General features: G+C 39.0%; 1 protein-coding gene across 1 annotated transcript; it reads right to left on the bottom strand.

Annotated features, from left to right (window-relative positions):
* Window positions 1-5342: 5342 nt before the first annotated feature.
* On the bottom strand, window positions 5343-10972 carry LOC145136034 (transcription termination factor MTERF8, chloroplastic-like). The gene is made up of 2 exons (XM_079070235.1): window positions 10206-10972; window positions 5343-5437 (listed from the first exon to the last, which is right to left on the bottom strand). The coding sequence occupies exons 1-2, from the start codon at window positions 10888-10890 to the stop codon at window positions 5403-5405; spliced, it is 720 nt and encodes a 239-aa protein (XP_078926361.1). The 5' UTR covers window positions 10891-10972; the 3' UTR covers window positions 5343-5402.
* Window positions 10973-14325: the final 3353 nt, after the last annotated feature.

The raw sequence follows: 14325 nt of genomic DNA, 5'->3' as shown, positions 1-14325 counted from the left end.
CGACTCGACGAGTCCATCACTTAAATCCCGCGCCTCATCCCGCTTCTACTCGGCGAGTTGGTCCTTCAACTCGCAGAGTCCAAGGCCAAAAATGAAAAAATACTTAAATAAAAATACATACCAAGAACCAGGTGCTACACAATCATATCACAACACATAACTAACATACTCTACTGGATTACTGTGCTAAGGCCTCGCCTATCTTGGGCCTCGCCCCTGTCCTGCTACTGATGAATCATGGAACCCCGTCCACGCTCCTACTGATAGTGAGATACGGGCCCAACCCACACTCACTCTTTTCCTAACGTGGGCCTCGCCCTGCTCTGCTGCTAATGAGGTATGGAACACCGTCCACACTCTGCTATTGGTGAGATACGGGACCTCGCCCACACTCACCTCCCTACCAGGCACATACATGTATCACACAGACAACAAGTATAACTATCATACAAACCATTCCTTGGGCACCCGCCTGCTAACATTGGACCTTAGTCCCGAATGTCATACTAGCATACTGTGCCTAGGGCTAACCCCCGGGTCTTCCTACTCATAACTACATGGGCCGACATTGTGGCCGTAGACCCATTCACACAAAGGGAAACTCACATTGCACTTCTGAAGACTTGCTGAACACTTCTGACTGCTAACCAGCACTTCTGAACCGATGATCCCTATGCTTCCCGAACTATCAATACCCAAAACAACATTCAGACCACAATAGTCCAAAAGTCAACCCTGGTCAATCTTGGTCAAAGTCAACTTCCAGTTGACTCGACTCGCCGAGTTGTTCTACCAACTCGTCGAGTCCTTAGTCCTCCAATTCCAAAACAACCTCGACTCCACACGTCGAGTCTAGCCACAACTCAACGAGTCCTCCTTCAACCATACACTCGGAACTAACTTCAACCGACTCGCCGAGTTCATCCTTGAACTCGTCGAGTTCATCATCATCCCATGAATGTCTAGACCATGACTCGCCGAGTTGTATGAACAACTCGTCGAGTCCGCCTTCATAACTAAGGAGATTGCCCCGGACTCGCTGAGTTCCTCCTTGAACTCGTCGAGTACGATGATCATCAAGACCGTTATGGACTCAGGCTGGCTGAGTCCCTAACCAACTCAACTCACACCCTTAGCAGAAGGGTTTCGGGGCAAGAAACTGGTCCGACTCGCCGAGTCCCAGAACGGACTCGCCGAGTCCCTCTATGTCCAACCCTATTCAGACGATTACAGTCCATTCCACTGCTTCCCACTTGTAGATCTGGACTCCTGGGGCTAGCATTACACGTAAAGTTGCCAACTTTACGTGCATGCAAAGAGCTATGAAGCTTGAACATCAAATCCAAGCTAAAATGAAGGTCCACAACAAGAAATGAGGTTATGGCTGAGTAAAGCTTCTCACTCAGAGCTCCTAAGGCTCATAAATGCACAGATCTAAAGCCCTCTTCGTCCACAAAGGCTCAATACTCGGATTGACCTTGGAAATGGCCCAAAAATGACAAAATCTAGGTTAAGAAGAGGATCTAGATGACTATCAGTCAAGGTATGAGCTTCATACCTTCAATTGATCTGAAATGCTTCCCAAACTCTGGATCTACTGCCTCTTCTTGAATCCCCAAGGTTTTCCTTGTTCCTTCTAGCTTTAAATCACTCAAAATGGCAAGAGAAGCTTAAGGACACTCAATGGCTGCTTAGGGTTTCGAGAGTAGGTGAGGGGAGTGATGGAGGCTGGGGTGGAGGCCTGAAATGATGCTTAAATAGGGTACCAAGTCCGGAAATTAGGGTTTCCCAACCCAGACTAGACTCGCCGACTCCACTCGCCGACTCGTCGAGTCGGTCACTTACTCTTCCACCCGGATCCCGCTTCGACTCGTCGAGTTCTTCCTTGGACTCGACGAGTTGACCCCTTTGACTTAGGGTTTTCCTTTCCTTTCTTGGCCTTTCTGATTCTGGGTGTTACATAGGCCTTCTTCATCTCATCGTCCGCCACATACTGCGAAACTAGAAGTGCCCTCTCCCAGAACGTAGCGGTGATCTCAGTCACCATCTCAGTAGTCAGATAGAGATCCTGGAACTCTTGCGCCAACTGTTGCACCTCAATCACAGGTGCAAACTCGGCACGAAACCTGGTCGAGAAATCACTCCAGGCCATCGAATCAATAGCAACATCATCTCCTATAACATGCCCTACCTCCTCCCACCAATCACGTGCCCTGTCCTTCAGGAGGCAGGAAGCTAGTTGTAACATACATAAAATTTTTGAAAATTTTAAACTTTTTAAACAACCACAAAATCATCATTTATCACAATTTGCTTTCAAAATAAGTTTCACATCAGAGAAATCCCAAAATCGTAAAACAAAGAAATCCCAAAATCGTAAAACAAAACATGAGGAGGTGCACGATCACGCATTCGCCGTCCCGCGATCCTCTGAGGTACCTGGAACATACTCCAAACTATAAGCCTAAAGCTTGGCGAGTTCCCCCAAAATACCAATACATAACAAATAACACAAATATAATAACAACATGTAATAGGTCCACAACTCTACAGACTGGATTACCCCTGAGCCCACAACATAAGTCTGGCTTGCCCCACGGGCCCACAACTTATGTTTAGCTTGCTCCCCAGCCTGATCAGTCAACAGATTGAATACTGCTAAGCCCTCAGTACGAGTCTGGCATGCCCTGCCCGACCCTCAGCTCGTATCTGGAATGCTCATGAGTCCTCAGTATGAGTCTGGCATGCCCTCCCTGGCCCTCAGCTCATATCGGGCATACTCCAGGGTTTTGTTGGCTACAACACAAAGCAGTACTACCTCAACCAACCCACACAATATGTCGACATATAACAGATAATATTATATACCAATAAACAGACAATTTCACAGGTAGTCCTACAGATCTACCAGACTAGCATATCAAGACTAGCATGTATATCTATATCATACTCAACGTATAAGCAATGTCAAGTTATCAAACCAATAGGCCGACCTAGGTGCCTTCGACCCGAAAGTATAGTGAGGAAGACTCACCTCACAATGCCAAACTGTGCTGAAACCTCCGACTGCTAACCCACAGAAAAATCCTGAATTATCACAGAAACAAACATCCAATTAACAATTGGAATACCCTTCATAACTAAGGGCCCAAATATGGGGTCATTGTCCATTTTATCCTTTCCCTAATTGGCCAAGGCCCAAGTCCAAATCTTGATCCAAAAGCCCCAGACAACTTCAAGGCCTATACTTGGCCTAATTTTCCAAATTGGGCCCAACTCCTTATTGGGCCTTATCCTAAGGTCCAACTCTCAAATCAGCCCAAAACACTCATACCCAGAAGTACAAAGAGGGCCCAACCATTCAAGCTCAACAGATGCCCAACACCCGAAGCCCAAGTCCGAAGTCCAAACAGAAGGCGTACACGGGGGGTAACCCTTCGGTACGTTGGGCGTACTCTGCCTCGCATTGACCTCCGTTGAGGTGGTTGACTCAGTACGTGGGGGGTACATCAACTTACGCGGGGCATATCCTCGCAGGCCTTAAAATCCTTATATGTGCTTAACGGATTAAGCACTTAAGCTCAAGCTTCAGATCCATAATTCAAAAGTACTGTAGAACCATAAAGGCTCAAGCTTTAAGAATTTGGTCGTCCAAAAAGGGCTTAATGCATGATCTTAATCCATTAAGACCTCCTACAAAGAACAAGAGACTAAACTAGCTCAAGGGACCTCATTTTTATGCCTTAGGACCCATCCTAGGGTCTGAAAGGACAACCCAACACGACCAAAACAAAGCATGCACAATATTGGGACTCTTGGGACAAGAAGAATACCAAAAAGCAACCAAAACAAGATCTTGGGATAATTCCAACCAAGATCAAGGACCAAAATGACATATTAAAATACCAAGGGAAGGATTCGGAAATACCTGAAAACCCAGGATGTTACACTAGTCTGACCTTGTCCCCCGTGGGACAACGGCTGGTACGAAAGGTGTTGGCAACATCTGCCAACCACCTGCTGCTCGCAATGGGGTCCTTAGCCCCATGATATTATGGCGCGCCACATGCCCGAAACTCCCTAAAGGTCAGAGAGCGACTCCCGATCAAAGACACAATCTTAGCGCGAAAGGCTCTCAATCTCTCATCAAGAATCTACATAATACCCTCCTTGACCGTGCCAAAGATCACAAGAGTTTGATCAAGGATATTGCGCGTAATCTCAGACGAGATTAACTCCCTCGTCTGGTCATCAAGCTGTCTGGCTCCAGAACCTGATCTTGAACCCTCCCCAACACCGGAACTGCCCAATGGCCTGCCTCACAATACCACCATACTGAAAATAGACCATAAAACTATCAGGATAAGCATCAAGGCGCATATCAGGGAAATCATAACTACACAAGCTCCCTGGCTTCATTGCAGCCCTCGTTGAATCGAGTACAGATCCTCTGCTTCCAGTAGTACAGGCTCATACTACCTTCCACATATATCCGTACTTTCCTCAAGAAGTGCGTTAACTCATCCAAATTACTCTATAACCAACAGTTTCCTCACATATAAGGCTCCCAGCACTAAATCTCATCCTAGGTTTTTCCTAGGGCAAACTCCATAGCACTATCCGCCATCAGGTGCAGAAGGAACTCACGCTATCCTCTAACTAGCTCACGAATACAAGTACATATTACAAAAACTAGATAATTCTTCGAATGAAAGGTCTCTCACTACAACGATTGGACTCAAATAAGAGTTGCACAATAGAGTTAAACCTAACCTTCTGAAATTATTTAGTTTTCATAATATGTAACTTAGCATATTCGCTTACTAGCTAGCTGAAATTAGCAAGAACTCCTAAAAGCACAAAGCAAGCAGCATTCAAGCATCAAGTAATCAGAACAGAGCATAACCTAATTAGGCCATCCTATTACTGACTGATCATCACTAGCATGAAAATCTATAAGTTCAAAAAGCAGGCATACAAAGGCATCTCTCCTATATCCTTAGCCCTAATCTAGCATGCGATTCACAGATTCACAATTCAACACATATCATAAACATGTATGTGTATTTTGGGATAACTTACTAGAGCTCGGCGGATTGCATGCACCACACTTTTTTCTCTTTTAGAAATCCTTTTTATAAAAATGTTTTATTTTGAAATTTTCCATCAAGTCATTAGTTTGAGTTCAGACACACCCGAGAGTGTGCCCGAATCCCTCAAACCAAGGCTCTGATACCAACTTGTATCATCCAAAAATATGGTCCCAAAAATTTCATTTTAATAATAGATAAAATAGTACTTTCGAATATCATCCAAACATTCAAATAAAAACCAATGTATCAATTGCCATAAAATCAGAGTAAAACATCATAAGTGGAATCTCAATGGTGTGTGCGATGCAGTCATCCCGAGCTCTTCCCTTTACATCCGGAAGTACCTGAAACATAAACTGAAAATGGTAAGCAGTCATCAAAGTCAACGGCCCCAGTTGACCCAACACGCCGAGTTGTCCTTCAACTTTCCGCGTTTCTCCATTAATCTGCAAAGTCGGGAATAAAGCGTTCCAACTAGCCGAGTTTATCAATAAACTCGCCGAGTTTGCCAGAAACCCAACATCTTAATTCATTAAGCCGACATTATCGAAACTAAGAGCTTCACAACTCAGATCTCAACTAAAATGGCATCTAGAAGGGTAAGGTTTCCAACTTTACCCCTAAGAACCACTAAAATGGGTTCAAAACCCAAACCCTAGGCTTAAAAGGGTGATGGTTTAATCATTAAGCACTTAATCACCACAGGCATAGCCCTAAACTGCAGATCTGGCCCGTAAAGTTGAATGGCCACGTAAAGTTTCCAACTTTACGCTCATGCATGACTAGGAGAGGCTCAAATGCTCAAAAGAGGCCAAAAGAAGGACTTAATGGATGCATGAAGCCCTTAAGACCATAAAGTTGGCACCTTTATGCCAAAAGAGCTCATGTAGATCTTAGATCTGAAAGAATAAACATTTGGGACGTCTTACTCCCCCATCATCCACCCAACCAAGGCTAAAAACATACAATCTAACCCAAGAAGAGATCTAAGCAACTAATAAGCAAGGTGAGAACTTGATACCTCAAAATATTGGCAAATGAGCTAGTGATTCTGGATCCAAGACTTCTTCTTGAAGCCAAGTAGCTCCTAATTCCTTAGCTCCTTCAACATGCACCAAAAATGAACACTCATGGCTCTCCCCAAGCTCACACACTCAACAATGGAAGGTAATGCTCAATTTTAGGGTTTATGGATAGAGGAGGTTGGTAAGGAGGCCAACCAAGGGACTTAAGGCCTTTAAATAGGGTGAACCACCCTAAAAATTAGGGCTTCCTTCCCAGCTGCCAACTCGCCGAGTTGAGGCACCTCGACTTGCCGAGTTGACTCATTAAACTTCGCGGCCAAAAACAAATCGAAACGCCGTGTTGAGGCTTACAACACGGCGAGTCCTCCAAGAAAATATAAATAATGGGAAAAATATGTTCATACCGGAAACCAGGCGTTACAGGGGACTTGTTAAGGCATGACCCATTTAGCATGGTCCAGACCTCAAGACCAGGAGCGACAACCTTGACTGGCGACCTCCGGGCGCTCGACTGGTGACCTCTAGGCGCTCGTCTGATGACCGCTGGAGGCCTGGCCCAACTCCCTTCTAGTTGGGCCTGAACTGGATGGGTCCAAGGCCTGACCTAATTTCTCCCTTTGACCTAATTCCAAGAGGAAAAGACATAACCGTCCTTCTGACATAATGGTCCCCTATAAATAGGACATGACCCCCACCTTTTTAAGGGATATTCCCTCTCTTAGAAAAAACCCTAAAGGGTTCCTCCTTTCTCTCTCAACCCTCACATAACCGCCGTGGCTAAACACATCCCTACAACACCAAGATGGTTCTTTCCGGCCAGGGAGAACCATCTCTTCTCTACCATCCGGACTAACTTGATCGTCAGAGCTTGCTCCCAGGACACAGTCCCTGGGGCAAGGCTAACGACTTTGTTGTGATGTAGGCTCAGGTATCTCGCCGGAAACCTGCTGACGGCACCACCTCTCGACCTCCGGTCAGGAATCAACTCAGAAGACCTGACGGCCTGATGACATATCACAACAATTACCCTTTTTAATTTCTTTTTTGATTTATTTATACCAATTTATTTATTTATTTATTTATTTATAATGATTTCTTATATATAATATTTTAAGTAAAGTGGAGCCCACCTCACAAGTCACACCCCATGTAAACCTGATACATCCATTCGCTCTTCCCTTCCTTCTTTGAATCAAGGAATGAACCCTAATTCGTTGAAGTTACCATCGGAGACCATACCCGCCGTCAACCGCCTCTCTCCAATGGCCTTCTGAAATATCCGCCGCCGACATCCTCTCACGCACCGCCGCTGGCAACCTCTCAAGGAAGGAGAGGTTGTGATATTAAAACCAGAAAAAATGTCGATGCTTCAATGGAGGTCAAATTCAATGCGTTTTACTTTTAACCTGTTAAAGAGAAACTATCTCGAAGTCTTTGGGTTTTGATTAAGCGAATGATCTAAATTGGGGATGCTGAAATCCATTTCATCTAATGGATATTCCTTCAACAGTGATAAATTTTCTCTTTGACTCCTTTCTTTTTAAAATTAAATTTCAAAAAACATGTCTGGGTTTCGATGTGGAAGTGAGGTGCATAATGTCGATGACGTTGGTTTAGAGAAAAGATGATGGTGAACAATAATGATTTTCAGTTTTTTGTTCAACTCATTGGGGAAAAACGATAAGATGGGAAAGAAACTACATCTGCAACCCAACCTAAATAAAAAACATTTGTATCCTGGTCAGAATCCCAACGTGAACGTGATTTTGAAGATCATGATATATATTTTCTGAAAATCAAGTTTCATCTGATAGTGAGAGACAACATTTTTTTAGCTTCCGGGTTGATTTTTATGGATTTTATTTCACCATTTCTTGTTGTCGTCAAAGGTGAACGTGGTGTAGGTGGTAGTTGTGGTGGTTGTCGAGTTTAAGTGGAGTTTGGTTTCAGATTTGTTTTCAAGAGGACTAGCCCCAAAATTGCGGGTCTGTATGATTTTGTTGTTCATTTGATTTTAGATTTGTATTTTTATAATCGATTTGGGTTTTTATTTTTGTATAATATTGAATCTGATAAGTTGAAGAAGGACAAGGTTGTGGTCTTGTCGGAGAAGACGAACGAGCTAGTGGGGGTTAGCCGGAGGGGAAGCGCCGGAAAAAGAAGGTGAATGGAAGGGTGTGTTGGGTGGAGGGGATGGGATGATGGGAGCTACATATTTAATATGAATATCTTTAATAATAATAATATAAATAATAATAAAAAAAGATAAAAGATAAAAAAAAATATATCATGAAGGACAAAATAGTCTTTTGGAGAGTGATAGGGATGAAAAACGCAATAAAATCGAAACTTAAGGACCTTTTGAGTTAAAAAATAAGTTAGAGACCAAACAAGTAAATTACCCCAAACCATAGGGGTCATTCGTGTAATTTACTCTATTTTTAAACAATTTAATTTTGAAATTAAAAGTGTATGATATAACAATATATAATACAGAATTTATGCAAGATAGGGTGACAATTAACGACTTGACTTGACATGACAAAAATGTACGACAAGAAACAAAATTTGGACGGAATTGAACTTCGAATTCGTGTTCGTGTCAAGTTTAAAAAACACGATTTCATGTCGTGTCCGTGTTCAAATTTTGACACGAAATTGACATGATTTAACATTTGTTTGTCGTGTTATGTAGGTTAAGTATTAATTAAATAAACTAATTGTTATTTTATGTTATATTTGTCATGTCGTGTCGTGTTTGTTGTTTTTTAGTTGGTTCGTTTTCGTGTTAGTTAAAATAATACGACATCGTGTCGTGTCGTGTTCGTGTTACATAAAACATTGTCGTGTCAGACAAAAACACGACACGATTGCCCGATTTGCCAAACCCTAACGCAAATGATATTAAATTGAAAGTTATACAATCTTCTTTAGCCCTTTTATAATTGAGTGGTGTTTTGGAAGTTTAGAACTTTTGCTTGCATATTTAGATGCTCTTTTATATATCATCAGTTTAACTAGATATTCACCATGTTTACATATATGAAATACTTCTTTTGTACATTTTGAGTTTTTGAGTCATTGATATATTTGTACATTTTGAGTTTTTAAGTCATTGATATATTTTAAGGTAGTGTTTGGTATGATGACATTGACTAAGAAATGAAATGGTTCAATAAAAAAACATGTGTGTGTTTTGCCTATGGAAGGAATTCTACATTCCTTGACTCCTTTCATTTTGTCAAATATCAATCCTATTTTTTTTTTTTTTTAATTTCATCATACAATGGAACGAAATATTGCAATAGGATTAATGTCATAATTGGACTATTTGAACTGTTCAAAAAACACATACGAACTGTAAAATTGATCTCATAAGATAATTTATTGTTACATTTTGTTCAAAAAACAAACTATGGAACAAGTTAGTTATTTCATTCCTCGATTCCCATTGATTCCAATATATCACCAAATGCTTCTAAACAAATGACAAATTATTAATAGCAAAACAGAGTTTAAAACTAACAAAATCACTTCTTTTGTATCATTCTTTCTATTCTATAGTGGTTTCACGAACCCTCAATAAGGTTGACTTTTAGTCAATGGAGCTTTAAACAACTAAATCATTCAACTACTTTTGAATTCTTCAATCTATTCTTATATATTTCACATAAACCAGGTATGTGACTCTCAAAGTTCTTCAAGAAACCAAGAAACTTCGACTCAGAATAGTTAACAAGTGTACTAAGAGACAATGACTCTTTCACCAGTTCCTTCTTTTTCAAGATTTTGATAATTTCAATCCTTGGTTTCATTCGTTTCTCTAAACTCAATGTCCAGAAAGATGTGGAACCCATCAAGTACGATGGAGTATAATTAAGTTCCTTCATGAAATAGTTCAATTTATCAACAATGTAAGCTTCTGATTTGTTCAAACAGTAAGGTTGAGACTTGAGCAATCTACCTATTTCCAAATCAGACCAACCAAATCTCCTAAAAACTTGTAGATTCGTCTCAATTTCTGATTCACTACGATACATAACAGCAACCAATGCATGAATCAATAGAGGTGAATCACGAGAAATACCTAATTTTTGTTCAAGATATTGCAGCTTGCTTTCAATCAATTCTGGTGTCTGCTTCATACGCTGAGGATCAGTGACTAAAAGCTTCAAGATTTTCTCATCGGATAGACCGTATTGTTTCAGTAATGATATATTTGCCGATATTCTTCTGAGAGACGAGTTGGGTAACAGCATCCACTTTGATCTATTAATCATTTTAACCACTTTCTCATCACATCCGAGTAAATTTCGAAGATAATCAACAGTAGGAATGATTTGAGTATGTAATCCCCTGGAGAAAATAAGAGGATTCCTCTTAACCAGCTTCACGAGATCCGGCCCTAGTAACCCTAGTTCCGTGAAAACCTTTAGTTTCGGTTCTAGGGTTTTGTTAGGTTTGACTGTAAGAATTCTGGGAGCCATTGAGACGATGTCTCTGATCTGGACGTTGTTTAAGCCGTATTCTTTGAAGATGTTAACAACTAAATTAGAATTGGCTGTGGATTTGAGATGAGGTACCTCTGAATAAACAGCAATGGCGTCGTCTTCATGGAATCCGAGAGAATCGATTAGGTAATTTAAAAAGGGATTTGTAGATACGATTTCTGTGATTTTTGTAGACGATGAGGAGGATGAAAAGGATGTAATGGAGAACTGGAAACGTGATCTCAAGAAGAAGAAAGGAATTGTTCGATAGATTTTGAACATCTTAACATCCCAAACCCAAAGTGTGAGTGAGAACTGGGAAAACGGCTAATTGTGTCTGCCGAAATGGTCTTGTACCCTTTTCGATCCATTGTGTTTGGATTGTTTGGATTGGTTAAGTGTTGACTTGTTGAGAAGTCGATCAAGGATCAACGAATCATTCCCTTCCAACCCATTGAACCCAATGTCACATTAATTTTTTTTTTTTTTCATCTTTCTCAACCCACAACACACGAAAATCTTATCTTTCTCAAGCTATGCAGTTATCGCGGTCAAAATTTCAATAGCAGTGACATGCCACTATTTGAAATCGCGGTTATCGCGGTGGTATAACGGTGATATAACGGTTTTTTAATATTACATATAATTTATAATTTTATATCATTTTTATAAAGAATTTATATATTTGAGTATCAATACTATAAGTCTATATAGAATTAATATCATTAAACCAAAAAAGTCATATAAAAACATAACATAATATTCTATTATAGTAATATGGAAACTAGGTAGTGTCAAAATGTCAAATAGAGTTTAATTGCATTGCACGGGTTCAATCTCGTATTAGTAGGCCGTGGTTGGTTTAAGGAGTTAAGTCCCAAGTTGTAGCCTCAAATGTCTGGGTTGATTTAGAAAAAGCATTAGTGTAGTCCGACCATAACAGCTCAAGTCGTCGTGGGTACAGAAAGAGACTTGTCGGTAGATGTAGTTGTTTTGAATGCTTTTAATTATGGTAGTTGTTGGGGCTTTTTAAAATGAAAGTGTAGTGAGATCATTAAAAATAGTTTTTCATTGACAAAGTAACCAAATGGCCCAAAATGTGAACGAAATGGAATAGCGCCTGTAACGCCGCTATAGCGGTAATTGAAATAACGGTAAATAGCGCCGCTAATAGCGGTACCACTAAATGAAAACGCTAAACTGAAAATAGCGGTTCTCGACCTCCGCAAAATGCTATAGCGCGCAATTGATAGCTTAGTTCTCAACTCATTCAATTACAAAAAATACAAAACAACCAAGGTACAAGTTTTAAAACACATGGTACAAAAGAAAATGAGAGAGAGAAAGTATAGAGAGAGAGGATGAAGTGGGTTAGTGAAACCAATTAAACAATCCGCTGAAGAGGGAGTGGTACCGGCGGTAACTCTATTGCTAATTAAGATTTTACCTTGATTGTTTTGTATTTTTTTTAATTGAATAGGTTGAAAAAGATAGGGTTTCCGTATGGTGTGGATTGAGAAAGATGAAGAAAAATGAAAGAGAAAAACTGATGTGGTAGTGGGTTCAGTGGGTTGGGAGGGAATGACTCTCTCCTCCCTAAGTTAAAGAGACGATGGGGTGATTGAAAAGTATTTCTGAAAACAACTTTTTTTCATAAGACCGTCTGGAATACCGGTCACGAAGGGTTTCATGGTTGACGTTGTCACCGTCGTGATCCGTGCATACCACCTCAGCCATTTACGGTCGGTCATTTTCGTGGTGGGGAAGATGAACAACAATAAGGGTCTTCTTCTTCTTCTTCTTCTTCTTCTCTCTCTCTCTCTCTCTCTCTCTCTTGTTTATCATGGTTCTCTTCTTCATCGTGGATAGTACTCCATGGAATAAGGGTGGCTCGTCACTCGCTCGTGGTGACTAATCTGGAAGCTCTCCATGACGGTTGTTGTGAAGAGTATTGCAAATGACCCAAGCTTTAAAAAGTTAGTTGAACTTGACCCTTTGAAGTGTATTTGGCTTTTTTATGCTAAAACTTCAATAACATAACTCCTTTTTAGTCGTTATACATGTAAAGTTAAGTCAAATACTTTTAAAAATATAATTTATTAAATTATTGACATTTACCGTCACAAAAACTAATTCAAATGTTTTTTTAAAAACTCATTTTGGAAAAAATCAAATGTCAATAAGGCTTTTGTCAAAAAAAAATAATAAAAAAAAAAACACTTTCGATTATAAGTAATAAGACTTTTGTCAAAAAAACGTTTTTGGTTATAATTTACACCAAATTCTTTTCAACTTTAACCATACATTAAAAATTTATACTAACAATATATTTTAATATTATAATAGTTTTGTTATTATACTAGGTTATAACCCGTGGGATCCACGGTTAAAAAATTAAATTAATTTTGGTACTTGAAAACATAATTATTACTATGTTAATAAATAAGTAATTGTTTTAAGATACATGGGACATTATGCATGTGCTTTTTCATTCACAAGATTTTTATTTATAATTTTGAAGGTTAGCCTCCACAATATATAATAGGTATTCATAAATACCACTTATATGGTCGTGTGGAAATTTTATAGTTAAATTTTAAGTCTCTAAAATCATTCTTAGACATTAAAATAATATATGAAAAAGAAAAAAAAATAAAGGCTTAATTAATATGGGATAGAGCTTAAAATTTTGTAAGAGAGATGCATAAAGAATAATATTTAACTAAATAATAGTGTACATAAACGATCCTTGTAGGAAAATAATTAATCAAACAGAGGTCTTAAATGATCCATGTAAAAAAGTAATGTTTAAATAGAAATAAAAAATTAAAGTATGATGCAATATTTGACATAAAACTAAAAGTACATTGCTATTTTGTTAAAATTAACTTTTGATGGAGTTAATGTCAGAACAAAGATTATATCGAGTTTTGAAATTAACTATTTTTTAAATATTAACTTTTGTTTCTAATATAGCATCTACCTTTGAGTTTTTGAAAAATTAGTTTCATGAATGGGAAATTATGTAGTTCAGAACTTTATGTAGTAAAACGTGCAAGATAGATAACATTAAAAGAGAACGCATAAATTTTCAAGTCTTTTTGTATTCCAATCCACACACAATACTATGGTAGGTCTTAATACCATTAAATAAAGCAATATGTGATAAAGTACTAAGCTCTAACAAAATAATCTTCAAATTATATTGTTGTAATAAGGAAATGAAAGTACATTGCCATAATAAGAGGACAATAGAAAATACATTGCTAGTTTAGGCATTTTACTTGGGAAAAAACAACCCAGGATGCTTTCTCAACATGACACGTGGCAAAAGAGGTGATAGTAAGATGTTATATTGTACAAATCAAACACAGTTTTAGAAAAATAAATTTAAATGCCATTTTGAGCAATAGAAACCAAACAAACAGACATATCATTCCAGTATCAATATGAAAAAAAAGATTAAGTAAAAAAGAAAAACTTATTTTCAATTTAGTAACCATTTAGAAATAACTAATTACCCAATTACCAAACTCTCAACCAAAAATGTGTCTAAAAGAGTGATTAATCAATGATTTAGAAAATGACCACAATGATAGTTCCATTTTCTGTCTCCTGTCTCCTGTCTGTGTTAGTATCACAATTGCTATCATAAAAGAAGATTTACCATGTCCAAAAAGCTTAACCAATTTTTAGCACAAATACACTGTTCAACCA

The sequence above is a fragment of the Lactuca virosa genome, chromosome 9 (assembly GCF_052849685.1).
Source record: "Lactuca virosa cultivar CGN04683 chromosome 9, Lactuca_virosa_CGN04683_v6, whole genome shotgun sequence".
Classification (NCBI taxonomy): Eukaryota; Viridiplantae; Streptophyta; class Magnoliopsida; order Asterales; family Asteraceae; genus Lactuca; species Lactuca virosa.
This window is presented reverse-complemented; position numbering and strand designations above follow the sequence as displayed.